Source organism: Rhinoderma darwinii, chromosome 10 (assembly GCF_050947455.1).
Source record: "Rhinoderma darwinii isolate aRhiDar2 chromosome 10, aRhiDar2.hap1, whole genome shotgun sequence".
Taxonomy (NCBI): domain Eukaryota; kingdom Metazoa; phylum Chordata; class Amphibia; order Anura; family Rhinodermatidae; genus Rhinoderma; species Rhinoderma darwinii.
Genome location: NC_134696.1, coordinates 62773391 through 62795181, shown reverse-complemented (window position 1 = coordinate 62795181; position 21791 = coordinate 62773391). Strand labels below are relative to the sequence as shown.

At 44.0% G+C, this 21791-nt stretch overlaps 2 protein-coding genes across 2 annotated transcripts in view; both read left to right on the top strand.

Annotated features, from left to right (window-relative positions):
• The window catches only part of ISOC2 (isochorismatase domain containing 2), a 224627-nt gene extending 205566 nt beyond the window's left edge, over positions 1 to 19061 (top strand). Inside the window, exon 6 of the mRNA XM_075840003.1 lies at positions 18869 to 19061. Coding sequence (XP_075696118.1) covers positions 18869 to 18883 — 15 coding nt within the window. The 3' untranslated portion in view covers positions 18884 to 19061. The remainder of the gene's footprint in view (positions 1 to 18868) is intronic.
• LOC142661474 (sperm acrosome membrane-associated protein 6-like) lies at positions 2099 to 3489 on the top strand. Its single transcript, XM_075838871.1, has 2 exons — positions 2099 to 2273; positions 2496 to 3489. The coding sequence occupies exons 1-2, from the start codon at positions 2120 to 2122 to the stop codon at positions 2735 to 2737; spliced, it is 396 nt and encodes a 131-aa protein (XP_075694986.1). The 5' UTR covers positions 2099 to 2119; the 3' UTR covers positions 2738 to 3489.
• Positions 19062 to 21791: the final 2730 nt, after the last annotated feature.

The following is a 21791-nucleotide window of genomic DNA, read 5'->3' as shown; positions in this document are numbered from 1 at the left end:
TACTTCGCGCATTAGGACGAGCATTCTCGTCCTGTGTGACAGCCGTCTGTGCGCGTGATCGAGAGCGGGGCAACGGCTGTAATACACAGCCACGGCCCTGCTCTGACAGCGGAGAGGAGAGAAACATCTTCTCTCCGCCGTTAACCCTTTGAAATCTGCGTTAAAAGCTGATCGCAGCGTTCAAGGAGAGGGGACTGCTCTTTGATAGCGTCACAGAAAATAACTGTGACGCGATCAAATCCCATAGCTCATATGGCCAGGCAGCCCAGGGTCCATTGAAGGACCCCAGGGCTGTCTGAACTTATTTCCTGTTGTTAGGGCATACTGTGGTATGTCCTAACAACTGCCTGCGTACAATCAGTGACAGGCTAATGTACTGGCATATAGATCTATGCCAGTACATTGCAGTTACAAAATAAAAATGATAAATCCCTTTATGGGATTAAAAAAAAAAGTTAAATGAATGTAAAAAAATGAACGATAAATAAATAAATAAAAAGTAAAGAAAATACACAGAAACACACATTTTTTTATAATAAAAAAACTTGCTAAAATATAAGTCCCAAAATATGAAATAATATAGATATATTTGGTATCGCCATGACCATAACAACCTGTACAACAAATGTATAACATTATTTATGATGATCGGTGTATGGTGTAAAAAAACAAATATTAAAACTGCTGCGGAACTGCTTTTTTTCTGCATTTTCGCCACAGATCAGTCATTCGTCAGCTGGATGTGACACGTGAGTACTGGATGCCTTGAAGTCACTAGAAAATAATATATTATAGAATTACATTATCGGCAATTCTCTAATATAAAGTTATTATTGGTAACATTTCCTTTATAACCAGGAGGGATCCTATAATAGCCTGCGGCTGGAGAGAGTAATTCTTCTATGTGGAGCGGAGGTAGTGACATCTTGCCTCAACTGCTTCACTACTCCAGCAGACAGAGCCACTATCTGCCACTATCCTGTCTCGCTGAAGAAGATGGAAGCCGTAGACTGTCTCCAGAGGCTTCACAGGGGTTTCGAGCCCCTGACTGACACCGTGATAGGTAACTATTATCTGCTTCTATTTCTCATCACTCCTTCATCTTATACATAGAACATGTCATCTCAGTATTGAGATATTGTCCTGCTAGACTGAAGCGTCACTTGTTGCATTAACATCAGTCAGAGCAGGAAATCTCTTGTACATAATATTCACCCAGGAACCCCATCTCCATCATAGATCACTTTATACAATGTCTGCAGGACCCGGCATAAACTCATCTGTCTTCTTCTCTTTACAGCCTTTTCCCAGATACAAAAGATCAGATTGTATCTGAAGGGCTTCGAAAAAGAAGTCAGAAAAATCTGCGAATTATGTAAGTTCATTAAATCTCAAATTTTTTAAATTGTCAAAATTCAATGTTTATCTCTTTCTATTTATCTCTAATTTCTTCTAGACTTTCCACCATCTTGGGTGGAACAATTTGAAATCAAAATTGCTGAATTTGTTAAAGGGGTAAAAGACCGTACCGCAAGTAAGTAACTAAATATCCTCAGATACAGACAGTACATGTGTTCTATATATTCTCCATCATCTCTTGTCTGCTCCCCCTCCCCCACACAACATAATTCAGCCTTAACCGTATCTATTCCTTCTATTAGGTCATAAAGCGGCAGAATGCAAACCTCCATGCGGTGAGTAATGTCATTAGACAGGATGATACGTGTGACCTCCTTTATGTACATGAGGGGTCTTCATTTACCTCAGACATGTGACCCCACTCCCTCTGTGTTTTTCCCCCAGGCCTTCAGAAAGAGGCCCGAGTCTTTAAATGCAGCCGATGTGCCGAGGAAGATTGCCAGCTCCCCGTGACCTGTCCCAGTAAGTTTCGATCATCAATTTATAAATCTCATGTAAAGCTGTTAGTTTATAGTTGTGTTAGACCATTGTTTCCCTTCTCTGTCTTTTCAGTTGAGGAAATGCATGTGATAGAGCTGGAAAAGACCATCATCCACTGCGGGGCGTCCTTTCCCCTTTCGGACTATGCGACAGTCGTCTGGAAGTATGCCAAAAACGTAAGGAATGTCTTCTCTGATGTCATCAACGTTTTTATTTATAGATGAAGGCGACTGATTTAGGTTACTTCAAAGACATCTATAGTGGGGAAGACCTATTTGTGATGATTGAGCCTACACGAGCTAGCCACACGGGGACTTATGCCTGTGAGGTCACGGATGAGGACATCATACTCCGCAAATTCTACTATCTGGATGGTAAGACTTCTGAAAGTTTAAAGTCTCTCAAATATTTTCTTTTCTAGAATATTCTGATCTGTCACTTAAATGTATATACTAGATCAGTGACTCCTCCTTCCTCTGCATTGCTCTTACAGTAAAGAATTCTTTATGAAAATCTATGTCTGTCTATGATCCAGCGCTGTTTATACAGAAGACGACATTCTCATTATTTCCTTCTATTTATCTTCTATATTTCAGTGACACCGACTGATACAAGGGAAGCCTCCGAAGTAGAGCGATACTTCCGTCATTCTCTGGAATCAACAAAAATACCAGAGGAGAAGGAGGAGGAAATGATTAAACATGTACCCTCCACCCTGGAGAAAATCCAAACATTCTTCCAGAGCTACATCCTCTATGCCATCTATGCCGGAGTCTGCTGCCTGATAGTGACATTATTGGTTGGAGCCCTGTGGCGTTATGCTCTCAGTGTGGACTAAGAAAAAAAAAATACAAAAACATCAAGAACCATCGTCCCATCAGTGCATTATCATATGTAGTCAAAAACATCTGGAATCAACAACAACAGACTCTCAAGAAACACCATGGGTATTCCTCAAGCCTGGACACGAACCCTATCATCATAGCAGCGCACCCAAAAGCGACCGTGAATAATGTTCAGGATGAAGATAAGGAGGTCACCACCTAATCAAATCTAACCTGCAGCAAAACCATTGCTGCAGGGGCACAGTGGGAACCCCTCAAACCTGGACAAGACCTTTATCGCCGGTCAAAGCTGCGCACTCTAAAGGGACCTGGAAATGTTCAGGAAAATGAGGAGAAGAACAACACCCAAGTACCAAAACCTGCAGCATAATATCTCTGCAGAAATATTACCTCACCCTAACCCAAACCCTACCCCTCCAGAACTCCAAAAAAAAAAAAAAAAGTTAGAAGCAAAGTGGGAACCCCTCAAGTCTGGACAAGACCCTTATCACTGGTCATTGTGGAACGGCCTGAAGTGACCCGGAAATAATATTCAGATACAAGAGGAGAAAAAACCCCATTTACATCTAACCTGCAGCAGAACCAACGCTGCAGAGTGACAGTGGGAACCCTCAGGCCTGGATATGACCTTTATCACCAGTCATAGGTGGCACACTCTAAAGAAACCTGGAAAAGATGTTCAGAAAAAAGAGGACACCACCATATCACCCCTTACCTGCAGCATTATATCTCTGTATGGTTATTACCTAACCCTATTCTTATCCTAATATCTATAAAAGAAAAATGAAAAAACTTAAATTGTGTTTTATTAAATAGCAACTTAAAGAGGTTCCCCAGCCTTATGTACACAGTCGAGTCCCATAATTATGACCACTAGGTAATATCCAGAGTTACCGTCGTGTGCAGTATGGACAGCAGTTAGACGGGCTGGCAGTGACTCAATAAGGTGCTGGTAGGTTGTATCTGGAGCCATGCTGACTGCAGAGCATCCAACATTTGCTGGAGGGTGCGTGGGGGAGGATCCATAGAGCAAACAAGATGATCGAGGTCCCACAGATGTTCAATTGGGTTCAAGTCTGGTGAATTAGGGGGACAGGGAAGTACTCGGAAGCAGAGGGATATGTAGGTGTTTAGCACAGGGGGGGCAAAACACATCTGAGTGGGCCTGAACCCAGTTGGCCCACCCAATGCATGTAATGCACAGGATCAAGCTGTTACCGATCGCATCTAAGGCTTCATTCACATCTGCATCAGGATTCCGATCACGGGTTCCATCAGATATTTCCGTCAGGGGAACCCATGAACGGAAACCGAACGGAAATCATAGCTTTCTGTTTGAATTACCATTGATTTCAATAGGAATGCTTTAATTGCTAATGGTCTCTGTTTGTCTGTATTCTGTGTAGCGTCCATGGCCGCGGGCCAGCGCTCACTTCCACTCCGTTCGGCTGTGTCCCGTAGGGTGCACGCGCACACTCGCGCCCGGCCTTAAAGGGCCAGCGTGCGCAAATAGGAAATCGTCATCATCATCAACTGACACGATTTCCTGGTCTATAAGAAGGCCCCTGGCCTTCTAATCCTTGCCTGAGCGTTGTTAGTTTTCCCAGTCTGTCTTGCAAATGGTCCCTTAGTGTTTCCCGTTCCAATTGTTACCCGTGCCTTGTTACCCGTTCCTGTTTCCCGTGCTGTGCCTTAGTATCGAGTCGTGCCACATCCTGTGTCATCTGCCACATCCGGAGGAATCCACCACGTCCTGTGTCATCTGCCATGTCCGGAGGAATCCGCCACATCCTGTGTCATCTGCCACGCCAGGAGGAATCCACCATGTCATGTGTCATCTGCCACGTCCGGAGGAATCCACCACGTCCTGTGTCTTCTGCCATGCCCGGAGGAGTCCGCCACATCTGGCGCAACTTGCGGCTCCTGTGTCATCCGCCACGTTTGGCGCCATTTGCTGCACCCATCTCATCTGTGCCAGAGCTGCAGCCACCATCTGGACTATTCAGGTACCCTTGTGCGGGACATTGTATTTCTGGGGTGTCCTGTTGTTTGGCTGTGGCAGTACGGCCTGGTGGGTCCACTAACCCACTTCGTGACAGTACGCTCAGGCCATGGACCCCGCTGGTCAACCTGAGACTTTGACGACACAAGCCATGCTGGCCAAGATGGAAGATCTCCAGTCACGACAAGACCAGCTCCTCCTGTTGGTGAATGCTATAGCCCATCGGCTGCTTGCTCCAACCACAGTCATCTCCGCACCCGTTGCTGCGGTTCCGCCTGCTACACTTCCTGTCTGTACCGGTACCAAACCCCTGTGTTTCTTGCCGCTACCTCCACGCTATGACGGAGATCCGAGGTCCTGCAGGGGATGTTTGAAACAGTGCCTGATCCATTTCAGACTACATGCCAGGTCCTTCTGTTCGGATGACGTCCGGATCGCCTTCATCATCTCTCTCCTTACTGGCAAAGCCCTGGCATGGGCTAATCCTCTGTGGGAACATCAGGGACCAGAGACCCGGGACTTGCAGTGCTTCCTACAGACCTTCCGCTCGATCTTTGAGGAACCTGGGAGAGTTTCTTCGGCTGCTGCATCCTTTCTGACCCTACACCAGGGAGACCTCTCCGTGGGCGAGTATGCCATCCAGTTCCGTATCCTGGCTGCTGAATTGACCTGACACAACGAGGCTTTGGTGGCTACATTCTGGCAGGGACTGTCTTCAGGGATCAAGGACGAGCTGGCTGCTCGCGATCTGCCATCTACCCTGGACGATCTTATCTTACTCGCCTCCCGAGTTGACATGATGATCCGGGAACGTTCCCAAGAGGTTCTCCGGTAGAGAGAACTTCCCAGGCTGGATTCTGCTGTCCCGCAATCCCCCTCAGTCATTCCACCAGAGGATTCTATGCAGAGGAATTATGTCAAGTTGTCTACCCAGGAGAGTCAACGCAGACGCACTTCTGGACTTTGTCTGTATTGCGGCCGTGGAGGCCATATTGTGCGTCTGTGTCCCCAGAAGCCAGAGAGACCCCCTTGCCTGGGATTGGTTGGAGAGACAACCCTAGGTGGAACGGAACCTAACAGAGCATTCAGTTCCAAAAGGACTATTCCTGTGACCCTAGTATCTGGCAACAGGACGCATCAAGTCTCTGCCTATCTTGACTCTGGCTCTGCTGCAAATTTCATCCAGAAAGAGCTTGTGGATCATCTTCAGCTGCCCACAGTTCCCCTGGAGACATCTTTGGCTGTTGCCTCTGTTAATGGACTGCCTCTGCCTGATCCAATCATTTCTAAGACCAAGCCGTTGAAGCTCCAGGTTGGAGTCCTGCATTTCGAACTTATTTCTTTCCTTGTTTTGCCCAAGGCCATCAACCCTGTTCTGCTGGGCCTGCCTTGGCTTCGACTACATGCCCCAGACCTGGACTGGAATTCTGGAGAGGTTCTCCAATGGGGCTCCAAGTGCCATGGTCGTTGTCTGTTGCAGATCCATCCTGTGAAGCCTTCTCTGCCTCAGTCGTTGGCGGGATTGCCTTCCCAATTTGCTCAGTATGCAGATGTTTTCAGCAAAAGGGAGGCTGAGACGCTGCCTCCACATCGGACTTATGACTGCCCCATTGAACATGTTCCTAATGCCTCTCTCCCCCGTGGACAGGTATATCCTCTCTCCTTGCCAGAGTCTCTATCCATGTCGGCCTATATCAAGGAGAATCTGGAGAGGGGTTTCAAACGAAAGTCTTCCTCCCCGGCCGGGGCTGGATTCTTCTTCGTTAAAAAGAAGGACGGATCCCTTCGTCCCTGCATTGACTACAGGGGCCTCAACCTGATCAGAGTCAAGAACAAATACCCGTTGCCACTCATTTCTGAGCTGTTTGATCGCATACGAGGAGCCCAAAAATTTTCTAAGCTAGACCTGCGGGGGGCTTACAATCTAGTCCGGATTCGCCGAGGTGATGAATGGAAGATGGCTTTTAACACCCGGGACGGGCACTACGAATACCTGGTGATGCCCTTCGGACTGTGTAACGCTCCCGCAGTGTTTCAGGAGTTCGTTAACGATATCTTCCGAGATCTACTCTATTTCTGTGTTGTTGTTTATCTCGATGATATTTTGATTTTCTCCCCAGATCAGACGACTCATCGGAGGCATGTCCGTCAGGTTCTACTACGATTAAGGGAGAATCATTTATACGCCAAGCTGGAGAAGTGCGTCTTTGTGAAGAGTTCTCTGCCCTTCCTGGGCTACATCATCTCGGATCAAGGCCTCAAGATGGATCCTGAGAAAGTGAAAGCTGTCCTGGAGTGGCCACGTCCTCAAGGCTTAAGGGCCATACAGCGGTTCCTGGGATTCGCCAATTTCTACCGGCAGTTTATTCCTAACTTCTCTTCTCTGACGGCCCCCATCTCGTCCCTTACCAAGAAGGGTGTGAACGCCAAAGTGTGGACTCCAGAGGCAGAGTCCGCATTTATTAGCCTCAAGAGAGCCTTCACTTCAGCCTCGATCCTCCATCATCCTGACGTATCTCGGCAGTTCTCTCTGGAAGTGGACGCTTCCTCTGTTGGTGCAGGTGCACTTCTGTTCCAGAGGAGCTCCAAAGGAAAGGCAGTGGTATGTGGCTACTACTCAAGACTGTTTTCTTCTGCTGAGCGCAATTACTCCATTGGAGATCGGGAGCTACTGGCCATCAAATTGGCCCTGGAGGAGTGGAGACATCTTCTAGAGGGCACTGCTCACCCCGTCCTGATCTTCACAGACCACAAGAACCTCACCTACATTCAGTCTGCGCAACGACTGAGTCCCCGTCAAGCCAGGTGGTCGCTGTTTTTCACCCGTTTCCAATTTCTGCTCCACTACCGTCCCGCTGACAAGAATGTGAGGGCCGATGCCCTGTCTAGATCGTTTGAGACGGAAGACACGGTGGAGTCCCTTCAGACTATCATAGACCCGTCCTGCGTTGTTACCGCTTATCCTCTGCAGATTAGAGACATCCCTCCTGGAAGGACGTTTGTTCGGTTGGCAGACAGGAGAAGAATTCTCCGCTGGGGACATAGTTCTAAACTGGCTGGGCACGCTGGTGTCCGTAAAACCCGAGACCTGATTGCTCGTCACTTCTGGTGGCCCACGCTACCTAAAGATGTTCTGGACTTTGTCTCTGCTTGCACGGTGTGTGCCTCTAACAAAGTGACTCACTCCAAGCCTGCCGACCTGCTTCAACCTCAGCCTGTACCCAGTGCCCCCTGGCAGCACATCGCAATGGACTTCGTCACAGACCTTCCTCCCTCAGCAGGATGCAACACCATCTGGGTGGTGGTGGGCCGGTTCTCTAAGATGGCACATTTTATCCCGCTGACCGGCCTACCTTCTGCTCCTCGTCTGGCGAGTCTCTTCATTCTACACATCTTTCGCTTGCATGGCCTGCCTCTTCTTATCGTGTCAGATCGGGGTGTTCAGTTTACGTCAAAGTTCTGGAGAGCCCTCTGTAAACTCCTGGATGTGAGCTTGGACTTTTCCTCAGCCTATCACCCCCAGTCCAATGGGCAAGTTGAAAGGATCAACCAGATCATGGAAAATTATCTCCGCCACTTTATCTCTTCACAGCACGATAACTGGGTACAGCTTCTTCCATGGGCCGAGTTTTCATACAACTACCACACAAGTGAGTCCACCACCTCCACTCCGTTTCACATCGTGTACAGTCAACATCCCAGAGTCCCTCTTCCTGTGTTGACTTCATCTCAGGTACCCGCTGCTGATTCTGCATATGGGGACTTCCTGCAAATCTGGCAACAGACCCGGTCCTCTATTTTGCTGGCGGTAGATCGCATGAAGCGAAAGGCGGATACTAGGAGAAGAGAGCCACCTCAGTATCTTCCAGGGACTAAAGTTTGGCTGTCCTCTCGGAACATTCGCTTGAGAGTGCCTTAATACAAGTTTGCTCCCAGGTTCCATGGTCCTTTCGAGATCCTGCAACAGATTAAGCCTGTGTAAAGGATCTGCCAGGCACAACTTCTGTGTATACGCCCATAGGTAATCAGTCTGCACCTGAGTCTATGTCTGTGAGACTGACTCCATCTTCCACCACTCAGGATGGCAGGCTTAGGAGTGGGAGAGCCTATCGCAGCCTGGCCAGACGGAGCTAGCTCCCGCCCTCTGTCTATTTATACCTGCCTTTCCTGTTCCTCCTTTGCTTGTGATTCTTCTCGTGTGGTTTCCTGGCCCAGCTACAGCTCCTAACTATTTGATCCTGCTCCATACTGACCCTGGCTTACTGACTACTCTCCTGCTCTGCGTTTGGTACCTCATACACTCCTGGTTTGACTCGGCTCGTTCACCACTCTTGTTGCTCACGGTGTTGCCGTGGGCAACTGCCCCATTTTCCTTAGCTTTGTGTACCCTTGTCTGTTTGTCTCGTGCACTTACTGAGCGTAGGGACCGCCGCCCAGTTGTACCCCGTCGCCTAGGGCGGGTCGTTGCAAGTAGGCAGGGACAGAGTGGCGTGTAGATTAGGTCAGTTTCCCTACCCCCATCATTACAGCCTGTCTCCTATAAGCTGCGGCTGCCTCCTACCCTCAGAATCCCTAACTCCTTCCATGTGTCCCTCCTGAAACCAGTGGTTCTGAACCGCTACAGCAAGACTTCTAGTTCCACAGTTGCCCCCAGCGGTCCTTCTGATGTATTCGAGGTAAAAGAGATCCTGGACTGCAAAAGGGTAGGAGGAAGGACTTTCTATTTAGTGGACTGGAGAGGGTTTGGTCCTGAGGAGAGGTCCTGGGAGCCAGAAGAGAACCTCAGCGCTCCTGCTCTTATTAAAAAATTCCTCTCTCGCTCTGGCCCCAAGAAGAGGGGGCATAAGAGGGGGGACACTGTAGCGTCCATGGCCGTGGGCCGTCGGGTTCACTCAGCTCACGAGGCCCGCAGCCATGGATCCGTGAGCGCTGGTCCCCGTCTCCCTCTTAGGAGATGCCAGCGCTCACTTCCGCTCCGTTCGGCTGTGTGCCGTAGGATGCGCGCGCACGCTTGCGCCCGGCCTTAAAGGGCCAGCGCAAATAGGTAATCGTGATCATCATCAACTGCCACGATTTCCTGGTCTATAAGAAGGCCCCTGGCCTTCTAATCCTTGCCTGAGCGTTGTTAGTTTTCCCAGTCTGTCTTGCCTTGTTACCCGTTCCTGTTTCCCGTGATGTGCCTTAGTATCGAGTCGTGCCACGTCCTGTGTCATCTGCCACATCCGGAGGAATCCGCCATGTCCTGTGTCATCTGCCACGTCCGGAGGAATCCACCACCTCCTGTGTCATCTGCCACGTCCGGAGGAATCTGCCACGTCCTGTATAATCTGCCACGTCCGGAGGAATCCGCCATGTCCTGTGTCATCTGCCACGTCTGGAGGAATCCGCCACGTCCTGTGTCTTTTGCCATGCCCAGAGGAGTCCGCCACGTCTGGCGCAACTTGCGGCTCCTGTGTCATCCGCCACGTTTGGCGCCATCTGCTGCACCCATCTCATCTGTGCCAGAGCTGCAGCCACCATCTGGACTATTCAGGTACCCTTGTGCGGAACATTGTATTTCTGGGGTATCCTGTTGTTTGGCCAGCTCCCTCCCCGCTGCGGCGGTACGGCCTAGTGGGTCCACTAACCCGCTTCGTGACATTCTGTAAGGTTTCCATTTTTTCAGCGGAATCAATAGCATAGCCGATTGAAAACACTGGTAATGCAAACGGAAAGCTATGGTTTCCGTTCTTTTTCCATTCATGGGTTCCCCTGACGGAAATATCTGACGGAACACATGAACAGAACCCCGACGCAGATGTGAACGAAGCCTAAATTCATAACTTAGATGTGATCGATAACCTAGGTGTCAGAGACACGCAGGACCCGCTGTCACTGAACCAGTCAGTCCCACCGGCCTTGACGTATTCAGGTCTAAACGCTAGATACAACTGCTTTGTATACAGGATACAAAGCAGCTGTATCTCAAAAAGTTAAAATAAGTTTAAAAAAAAACTTATGTAGATATATATATATATATACAGTGAAGGAAATAAGTATTTGATCCCTTGCTGATTTTGTAAGTTTGCCCACTGTCAAAGACATGAACAGTCTAGAATTTTTAGGCTAGGTTAATCTTACCAGTGAGAGATAGATTATATTTAAAAAAAAACTGAAAATCACATTGTCAGAATTATATATATATATTTGCATTGTGCACAGAGAAATAAGTATTTGATCCCTTTGGCAAACAAGACTTAATACTTGGGGGCAAAACCCTTGATGGCAAGCACAGCAGTCAGATGTTTTTAGTTGATTATGAGGTTTGCACACATGTTAGATGGAATTTTGGCCCACTTCTCTTTGCAGATCATCTGTAAATTTATAAAATTTCGAGGCTGTCGCTTGGCAACTCGGATCTTCAGCTCCCTCCATAAGTTTTTGATGGCATTAAGGTCTGGAGCCACTCCATGATCTTAATGTGCTTCTTTTTGAGCCACTCCTTTGTTGCCTTGGCTGTATGTTTCGGGTCATTGTCGTGCTGGAAGACCCAGCCACGAGCCATTTTTAATGTCCTGGTGGAGGGAAGGAGGTTGTCACTCAGGATTTGACGGTACATGGCTCCATCCATTCTCCCATTGATGCGGTGAAGTAGCCCTGTGCCCTTAGCAGAGAAACACCCCCAAAACATAATGTTTCCACCTCCATGCTTGACAGTGGGGACGGTGTTCTTTGGATCATAGGCAGCATTTCTCTTCCTCCAAACACGGCGAGTTGAGTTAATGCCAAAGAGCTGAATTTTAGTCTCATCTGACCACAGCACCTTCTCCCAATCACTCTCAGAATCATCCAGATGTTCATTTGCAAACTTCAGACGGGCCTGTACATGTGCCTTCTTGAGCAGGGGGACCTTGCGGGCACTGCAGGATTTTAATCCATTACGGCGTAATGTGTTACTAATGGTTTTCTTGGTGACTGTGGTCCCAGCTGCCTTGAGATTATTAACAAGTTCCCCCCGTGTAGTTTTCGGCTGAGCTCTCACCTTCCTTAGGATCAAGGATACCCCATGAGGTGAGATTTTGCATGGAGCCCCAGATCGATGTCGATTGACAGTAATTTTGTATGTCTTCCATTTTCTTACTATTGCACCAACAGTTGTCTCCTTCTCACCCAGCGTCTTACTTATGGTTTTGTAGCCCATTCCAGCCTTGTGCAGGTCTATGATCTTGTCCGTGACATCCTTAGAAAGCTCTTTGGTCTTGCCCATGTTGTAGAGGTTAGAGTCAGACTGATTAATTGAGTCTGTGGACAGGAGTCTTTTATACAGGTGACCATTTAAGACAGCTGTCTTTAATGCAGGCACCAAGTTGATTTGGAGCGTGTAACTGGTCTGGAGGAGGCTGAACTCTTAATGGTTGGTAGGGGATCAAATACTTATTTCTCTGTGCACAATGCAAATAAATATATATAATTTTGACTATGTGATCTTCTGTTTTTTTTATTTTTTATAATAGATAGATATAATCTATCTCTCACTGGTAAAATTAACCTAGCCTAAAAATTCTAGACTGTTTATGTCTTTGACATTGGCAAACTTACAAAATCAGCAAGGGATCAAATACTTATTTCCTTCACTGTGTGTATATATATATATATATATATATATATATATATATATATATATATATATATATATATATATATATATATATAAATATATATATATATATATATATATATATATATATGTATATATATATATATATATATATATATATATATATATATATATATATATATATAAAAATAGAATTGGAATTGCATAGATTTTTTCGTACCATTGAATTAAAAACCTGCTTCGCAGAACAAAACCATGAGCCTAGAGTTGAGTTGCCTAGAGAATTAAGACTTAGTGGTTTTGACCTCTTCTTGAAAAGGGATTTTGTCCCCTTTGGTAATGTGGTAGCCATTGAAACCTTTATGACAGCGGTTAAGATAGACGTTAATAGCCTGAGGGAGAATTCTAAGACAACCAAATTCAAACACCCTAATATAACTTCAACAGGGATAGAGGCACTTACACAAATGAGAGAGAATAGGAATGTTACCATCAAACCCGCAGATAAAGGGGGTGCGGTTGTAGTGATGGATACAAGTGATTACATAGAGGAGATTATGAGACAGCTCCAAGATCAACACATCTACGGTATGTTAACAGCTGACCCTAAGTTTAACCCCTTAAGGTTGCAGCCTTGTTTTGGCCTTAAGGCTCAGAGCCCATTTTTGAAATCTGACATATTTCACTTTATGTGGCAATAACTTTGGAATGCTTAAACTTATCCAAGAGATTCTGAAAAATGTTTCTCGTGACACATTGTGCTTTATGTTAGTGGTAAAATTTGTTCAATATATTCAGTGTTTATTTGTGAAAAACTGCAAAATTTAGAGAAAATTGTGAAAAAATAGAATTTTTCTGAATTTAAATGCATCTGCTTGTAAGACAGATGGTTATACCACCCCAAATAGTTACTTGTTTTTCGGTTGCCATGTCGCATTTGCAGAGCCCCAGAGGTATCAAAGCAATGGAAATCCACCAGAAGTGACCACATTTTGGAAACTACACCCCTTAAGGCATTCATCTAGAGGTGTAGTGAGCATTTTTATCCCACTGGTATTGTCTAAAAGGTAATGCGCAGCAGATGTTGCAGTGTGAGATTCGCAATTTTCTATATATGTATGCCATTTTAGTGTCCAATATATTGTGCCCAGCATGCGCCACCGGAGATATACACCCTATAAATTGTAATGTGGGTTCTCCTGGGTATGGCACTACCCTACATGTGGCTGTTATCTGCTGCCTGGGTACACGGCAGGGCTTAGAAGGGAAGGACCACCATTTGGCCTACTGGAGCTTTTCTGGTGCTAAGTCGTGAATGCAAAAGCCCCTGAGGTACCAGTACAGTTGAAACCCCCAAGAAGTGACGCCATTTTAAAATCTACACCCCTTAAGGCATTCATCTAGAGGTGTAGTGAGCATTTTGATCCCACAGTTATTGTGTAAAAGATCATGCGCAGTAGATGGTGCAGAGTGAGATTTGCAATTTTCTTTAAATATATGCCATTTCAGTGTCCAATATATTGTGCCCAGCATGTGCCACTGGAGATATACACCCCATAAACTGTAATGTGGGTTCTCCTTGGTACGGCAATACCCTACAAGTGGCTGTTATCAGCTGCCTGGGCACACAGCAGGGCTCAGAAGGGAAATATGAGGATAACCTGTGTGGAGTGCGTCAGGGTAGATTAAAAATCTAAGGGATGTATGATCAATTTTTAAAACACTTTCATACAGAGCCCTGGTTTTTCGGGATACGTGTCACATTGATATATTGTGTCCTTCCTTATCCCCCTTTTATAGCAGACTTTGCACCTCTTTTGACTTTTTCCCTTCTTGGCAGTTTGGGGAAGTTCTCCTGGAAAGTGTTGCCCTGGTACGATGCGTGTGGCCTAGCTTCCAGAAGTACTGGGTGCCCCCCGTCCTTGGTCCCTAAAGATTAGGTTCTTGATAACCACCTCTTGAAATTCCAGGAAAGTTCCCGTCTGGCCTGCACATAGATGTAGCAAGTACGCATTATACAATGCCATCTGTATGATGTGCACGACCAGCTTCTTATACCACACAGCATGGCGCTGTAGGGCTTCAGGACTTGATCTGACAAGTCCACCCCTCCCATGTACCTATTGTAGTCCAGGATGCAGTCTGGTTTGGGGGTCTCTGTACTGGTACATCATACAGGTACGTGGGTACTGGTGTCGCCATGTGTTGTTGTCAATACAAGGACATCTCTCTTGTACTTGACACACAATATGTTGCTGCTAGAATGTGCCCTGCTCTCAACACTTCTGAGTGTTTGCCCATGCAGAGTCTTAGGGAGGCCTCTCAGATTTCGTCTAGCAGAGCCGCATGCCACAGGACTTCTGGAAGCGAGGTACTTGAAGAGTGAGACGCTGGTATAAATATTATCCAGGTAGAGGTGGTAACACTGGTCCAGCAGTGGGTGCACCAAATTCCACACAATTTTTGAATTAACGCCCAGTAAGGGGGGGGGGGGCATTCTGGGGGCTGAATACTGGTGTCCTTCCCTTCATATATCCTAAATTTGTAGGTATACCCTGGTGCACTCTAGCACAGCTTATACATCTTCACGCCATACCTTGCCCTCTTACTCGGCAGGTACTGGCGGAATTGAAGCCTCCCTTTAAAATGTACCAAGGACTCATGAATAGAAATACACTTCTCGGGGGTGTATGCTTGGGAAAACCGGGCACTGAAATGGTCTAAAAGGGGTCTCCATTTATAGAAACGGTCAAAACTGGGGTCATCTCGGGGTGGGCACTGCTCATTATCAGTATAATGTAAGAAGCAAAGTATTGCCTAATTAGTTTTTTTTAAGTTCCAGTTCAGTTCCGAAGTTGCTTTGAGGGGCCTATATATTAGAGACCCCCATCAAACTCGACCCCTCAAAGTATTCACAACAGCATTTAGAAAGTTTATTAACTGTTTAGGTGTTTCACAGGAATTTAGAGCAACGCAGTGGTGAAATTGACATATTCCTTTTTTTTTTTGTCAGAAAATCCTTTTTATTAAATTTTTTTGCTGTAAAACAGAAGGTTTTACCAGAGAAACGCAACTCAATTCTTATTGCCCAGATTCCGCAGTTTTGAGAAATATCCCACATGTGGCCCTAGTGTGGTAATGGACTGAAGCAGCGGCCTCCGAAGCAAAGGAGCACCTAGAGGATTTTGAGGCCTCCTTTTTACTAGGCACCATGTCCGGTTTGAAGAAATCTTGTAGTGCCAAAATAGTGGAAACCCCCAAAAAGTGACCCCATTTTGGAAACTAGACCCCTTGAGGAATTCACTGCAGTTTTTATCGGGTGCATGCGACTTTTTGATCAGTTTTTATTAAATTTTTAAGAGACGCAGTGACTAAAAAAACGCAATTCTACTATTGTTTTTTATTCTATTTTTGCACAATAAAATACTTTTAGTAAAAGCCATTTACTTTTTGTGTTACCTTATTCTAAGAGCCATAACTTTTTTATTTTTCCATCAAGAAAGCCATGCGAGGACTTGTTTTTTGCGTAACTAACCGTAGTTTCGATCAGCACCATTTTTAGGTACATGCGACTTTTTGATCTCTGTTTATTCCATTTTTTGGGAGGTGAAGTGACTAACAAATTGTGATTCTTGTATAGTTTATTGTTATTTTCTTTTATGGAGTTCACCGCGCTGGATAAATAACAAAATAATTTTGTAGTTTAGGCCATTACAGACGTGGCGATACCAATTATGTATCGTTTATTTGTTTATTATTTTTATTAATAATAAAGGACTGATAAGGGAAAAAGGGGGATTTTTACTTTTATTACTTTTAAAACTTTTATTTTCTTATTTTGACACAACTTTTTTATACTTTTTTTTTACTTTATTACTTTGTCCCACTTGAGGGCAGGAGGCCCTGATCGCTATTCTAATACACTGCATTAGAGCTGTCAGCTACTCACTGACAGCAAGCATAGTGGGTCCTGACTTTGTCAGGACCCACTAGGCTTCCGTAGATGGCATAGCCGGAGTCCATTGTTGTAGCGAACTGTCGATGGTGGTTTAACCCCTAAAAAGCTGCGATGGCTATTGAACGTGGCTTTTAAGGGGTTAATCAGCAGGGGCACAGCGATCGGTCCCCGCTGTAGGAGCTGCCACAACTTCTATACGAGACAGCAGCTGTCACAGCTCCTGCATGTGTCGGGAAGACGGCCGAAATGGCCGTTACTCCCGTGACATACTATTAGGTCATGGAGCGCGAACGATACAGTTACCATGACCAAATAGTACGTCCAGGAGCGGGAAGGGGTTAATATAGGGAAACACATTTGTAGATTACTGGATAGAGCACTCACAAATGACATAATTGATGAAAGCCTAAGGTAATTCTTATATGTACAATATCCTATAACACCCATCATATACATACTTCCGAAAATACACAAGTCCCTTATTAAACCTCCAGGGATACCAATAGTGTCTAGCATTGGGTCCATTTTGGTAACATCTGTATTTTCTTGGACCAGGATATTCCGCAAGTGATGGAGGTGCCCTCCTATGTACAAGACACCTCAGATTTTTTGTCTAAAATCAAACGTATAGAAATCCCTATGACGGCCCTGCTGTGTTCGTTCGACATTGTTAGCTATTACAGGTTGATTGACCATAGTAGGGGACTGTCGGGAATTTACAAAGTTCTATCTATAAGTGAATACACACCTGAGTGTATTGAATTTCTCCTTTCACTATTGGAGGCTGTCTTGAGGCAGAATTATTTCCTATTCAGAGATCAGTTCTACATACAGCGAAGAGAGACGGCAATGGGCGCCAATGTGGCACCCACATAGGCCAACATTTATATGGCAACATTGGTAGAGTGAGTCAGTCTATGTATCCCACCACTTCAGACATGTTCTGAAGTGGTGGAGATAAATAGATGGTATTTTTTTCATTTGGCTGGGCACCACGACAGAATTGGATATGTTCCATGAGTTTATTAATAATATAGATGCGGATATCGAATATACAGTGGTACAGTCGACCACATTTATACAATTTCTGGATACCACGATAACAAACTTGATACAAGATTGACAACCGAAATTTATATTAAACCCACGGACAGAAAAAACCTGTTGAAATTTGAGGGTAACTACCCAAGACGACTAGTAAGGGCACTCCCCTAGGCCCAGCTGTTGAGGATGAGACATATAGTGGAGAGCGAAGTAAAGACTGAGAATAGACTGGATGAGATAGGTGAGAAATTTGACTCCAGGGGCTATCCAAAAAAGCTTGTTCAACAACACACTGATGAGTAATGGCAATAGACAGAGAGCTCTCCTCGAGAAGAGAGAGTGACACCAAAAAGGATATATGTAGACGGATACCATTCATATCCACATACGCGGAATCGAGCAACAACATAGCAATGATAATTCGTAAACATTGGCCAATACTTAAAAGTAATCTAAAACATGTCCCAGAGTTCGATTTACCACCATTAATGTCATATAAATGATCACATAACCTAAAGGACAAGTTGGTAAGAGCAGATGTTGGTAGCACCAGGGAGACTAGACAAACGTTCTTCGGAACTAAAAAGTTTGGTTGCTTCCCTGTTTAAATTGTATCAACTGTTCGTATATGTTGAAAGGGGAGATTTTCACTCACCCATTTCATGGAAAAGAGTTTTGGATCAAACATTAGCTGACCTGCACATCGGACCATGTAATTTATTTACTACAATGCCCTTGCAATTTGTTTTATATAGGAGAGACAACACTTGATTTTAAAACACGGATGAATAATCATAGATTCACAATCCACAACAAAAGATTACATTTGCCAGTATCTAAACATTTTACTGAGGCTAATCACACAGAAAAAGATCTGCGGTTTAGGATTATTGATCACATTGTAAAACACAGACGTGGGGGCGACAGAGGAGCTCAACTGGAGAGGCGGGAGTTACAAGGGATTTTTAAATTAAATATATTACGTCATTATGGATTACAGTAAAAAATAGTGTAGTACCGTGTTAGCCAGAAACAATATGAAATGTTAAATACTTTTGTGTCAAAAAAGACAAAAGTATAGAAGGTATGATACCTTTATTGGCTAACCATAAAAGTTCTATATGCAGGCTTTCAGAGCACACAGACTCCTTCTTCAGGCAGTTTACAAATGAATGTCTTGTGCTTTTTTTCGAAGACATTCATTTGTAAACTCCCTAAAGAAGGAGCCTGCGTGCTCTGAAAGCTTGCATATAGAACTTTTATGGTTAGCCAATAAAGGTATCATACCTTCTATACTTTTGTCTTTTTTGACACAAAAGTATTTAACATTGTCCTTATGTATTAAATGTTGACTTCAATATCAAAGGAATTGGATAAGGAACGGTTAACCTAACAATAGGTGGTTCCTTTTCATGGCTGTGTTGGGGGGGATTAGATATTATGTGCATATCCCCTAAATAATTTTGTGAAACATTGTTGTGTAATTTGTTATTAATTCTAATTCTAGTTCTTTTTTTTTACAGATTGAAACTGTTTAATTCTCAAGGCACAAAGACCCACCTGATACGGATCCCCTCATCATATAGCCTAGATTATTATTGTATATAAATCAACACATTGCGAGATTAACTCACCTTTTCTCCAGATGTGTACCTGAGTCGGCAAATGGCTATTTGTATAGGAGTGGATTCTATTACGTGAAACAATGTTGAAATTAAACCACATAAATAATTTTGTCATAAATATGAAGTTGCTAATTTTAAGCGCTGCAGCTGATGCGCCCCTTGTATGAGTTTCTTTTTAGTCCTGCAGGAGGATGATGAGTACACAGTCGGTTATTTCAGATTGTGGGACTTGGGGTTTGACTAAGTATCTAGGGACACTGGTCACGTGTCCAAACGGCAATATTGCACCCTAATTTTACGAATTTGAGAAACGGTGCTGCTTCTTTACCTTTATTTATATATATAGACAAAAAAAAGGAAAGCAGCAGCACTCACCCTAGGAAAATTTATATCTGGATGCTTAGCAAGTAGTACTGATCCTTTGGACTAAATACAATTTTCAAAAGAAGATCTTGCAGCACTCCAAAAGACGATTAAAAAACTGTAATTTATTTAGTCAACATCTAGAGAATGCAACGTTTTCATCCTGCAATAGGACCATTCTCAAGCATAGTGATACAAAGGTTTGCGGCAGTATATATACAAGTGTTACACTGGCATCATCAGCCTCATTATAATAAATTAAAACAATACATAACGTGCAAAAACTTTGTTGCACAAATAGGTATCAAAAAATATAAAATTGATACATAAAGTGAAAGTGACAAGTGCATCATAATAAAAATATAAACATACAAACATATAATATGAAAAATACCTAATTAAAGGTTAATCAAAAAGTACACGACTGTGTCAAAAGGTAGAGTTACAGGACCGCTCACCAATCGACGATCCAGGATGTTTTTAATATTCAGTACAATTAGTTTGTAAGATGTATCTAGTGAGGTAATCATCGTGATGTGTTCGGCATTCCTGGATATCAAGTACGCATGCGTCAGCGAAAACCGGAAGTCACATGTTGCTATGCAACAGAGCAAACCGGAAATGCCAAGCAATCACATGGGCAAAGACCGCGCATGACAAAACAAGGCCCGGTAAGCTTCTCACGTTGTCTAGCAACAAGATGTTAATAGAAAAACAAACCTAGTACGTGAGTCTACATGTTAGGATAGCCAGATCATGTATTGTGTTGGAACGTTCTACTAGGGAAATATATATTTGGGAAAATCTTCCCATCAAACTAAAGGATTCAAGAAAAGGTAAATGACAGAGATATATGACAAATAGCAGTATTGTATATATCTAGGTGGCAAGATATACTATATATTTAGGGAACAGCAAAACAAAATTATGGTCCACACGTGGATACGAGGAACTATGTCCACATTTATGTGGTCAATACGAACCTCAATCCAGGTTTGTGGGAATCCCATAACCAACTTTCGTGGACATGGTACAACCCACTAAAACCACATAGCGTGTAACGGACCTGCAGAGCCTCAATGCTGAAACCATTAGCAAAAGGGAAGTACTGAGTACTATATAAAGAAGTATATATATCTTAACACCATTTGCCATAAATGAATAAAAGAAAACAATATAAGAGTATATATATAGTTACATAGTTACATATAGTTACATAGTTTGTACGGCTGAAAAAAGACACATGTCCATCAAGTTCAACCAAGGGACGGGAAAAGGGAAGGAAAAATTTCTACACATAGGAGCTAATATTTTTTTGTTCTAGGAAATTATCTAACCCTTTTTTAAAGCCATCTACTGTCCCTGCTGTGACCAGCTCCTGCGGTAGGCCATTCCATAGATTCACAGTTCTCACGGTAAAGAAGCCTTGTCGCCTCTGCAGCTTGAACCTTTTTATCTCCAGACGGAGGGAGTGCCCCCTTGTTTTTTGAGGGGGTTTTACAAGGAACAGGATTTCACCATATTTTTTGTATGTGCCATTAATATATTTATATAAGTTAATCATGTCCCCCCTTAGTCGTCTTTTTTCAAGGCTAAATAGGTTTAATTCTTTCAATCTTTCCTCATAACTTAAATTCTCCATGCCCCTAATTAGCTTCGTTGCTCTTCTTTGTATTTTTTCCAACTCCAGGGCATCCTTTCTATGAACTGGAGCCCAGAACTGAACTGCATATTCTAGATGAGGCCTCACTAATGCTTTGTAAAGTGGTAATATTACATCCCTGTCCCGCGAGTCCATGCCTCTTTTAATACACGACAATATCCTGCTGGCCTTTGAAGCAGCTGATTGACACTGCATGCTGTTATTGAGTTTATGATTTACAAGTACACCCAGATCCTTCTCAACAAGTGAATCCGCCAGTGTAGCTCCCCCTAGGACATATGATGCATGCAGGTTGTTGGTACCCAGATGCATAACTTTACATTTATCTACATTAAACTTCATCTGCCAAGTGCACGCCCAAACACTTAGTTTGTTTAAATCTGCCTGCAATTCATGAACATTTTCCATAGACTGAACTATATTACATAGCTTGGTGTCATCTGCAAAAATAGAAATAGTGCTATTAATCCCATCCTCTATATCATTAATAAATAAGTTGAATAATAGTGGTCCCAGCACTGAACCCTGGGGTACACCACTTATAACTGGGGACCATTCAGAGTAGGAATCATTGACCACAACCCTCTGGATACGGTCCTTGAGCCAATTCTCAATCCAATTACAAACTATATTTTCTAAACCTATAGTCCTTAATTTACCCATTAGGCGTCTATGAGGGACAGTGTATTTATATACACTATAAAATTTCACACTTGTAGAACAATCCCAAAACATATCGAAGGAGATGACGATTACGTTTTTATAATGATTCCTGAACATCTATACGGCATATTG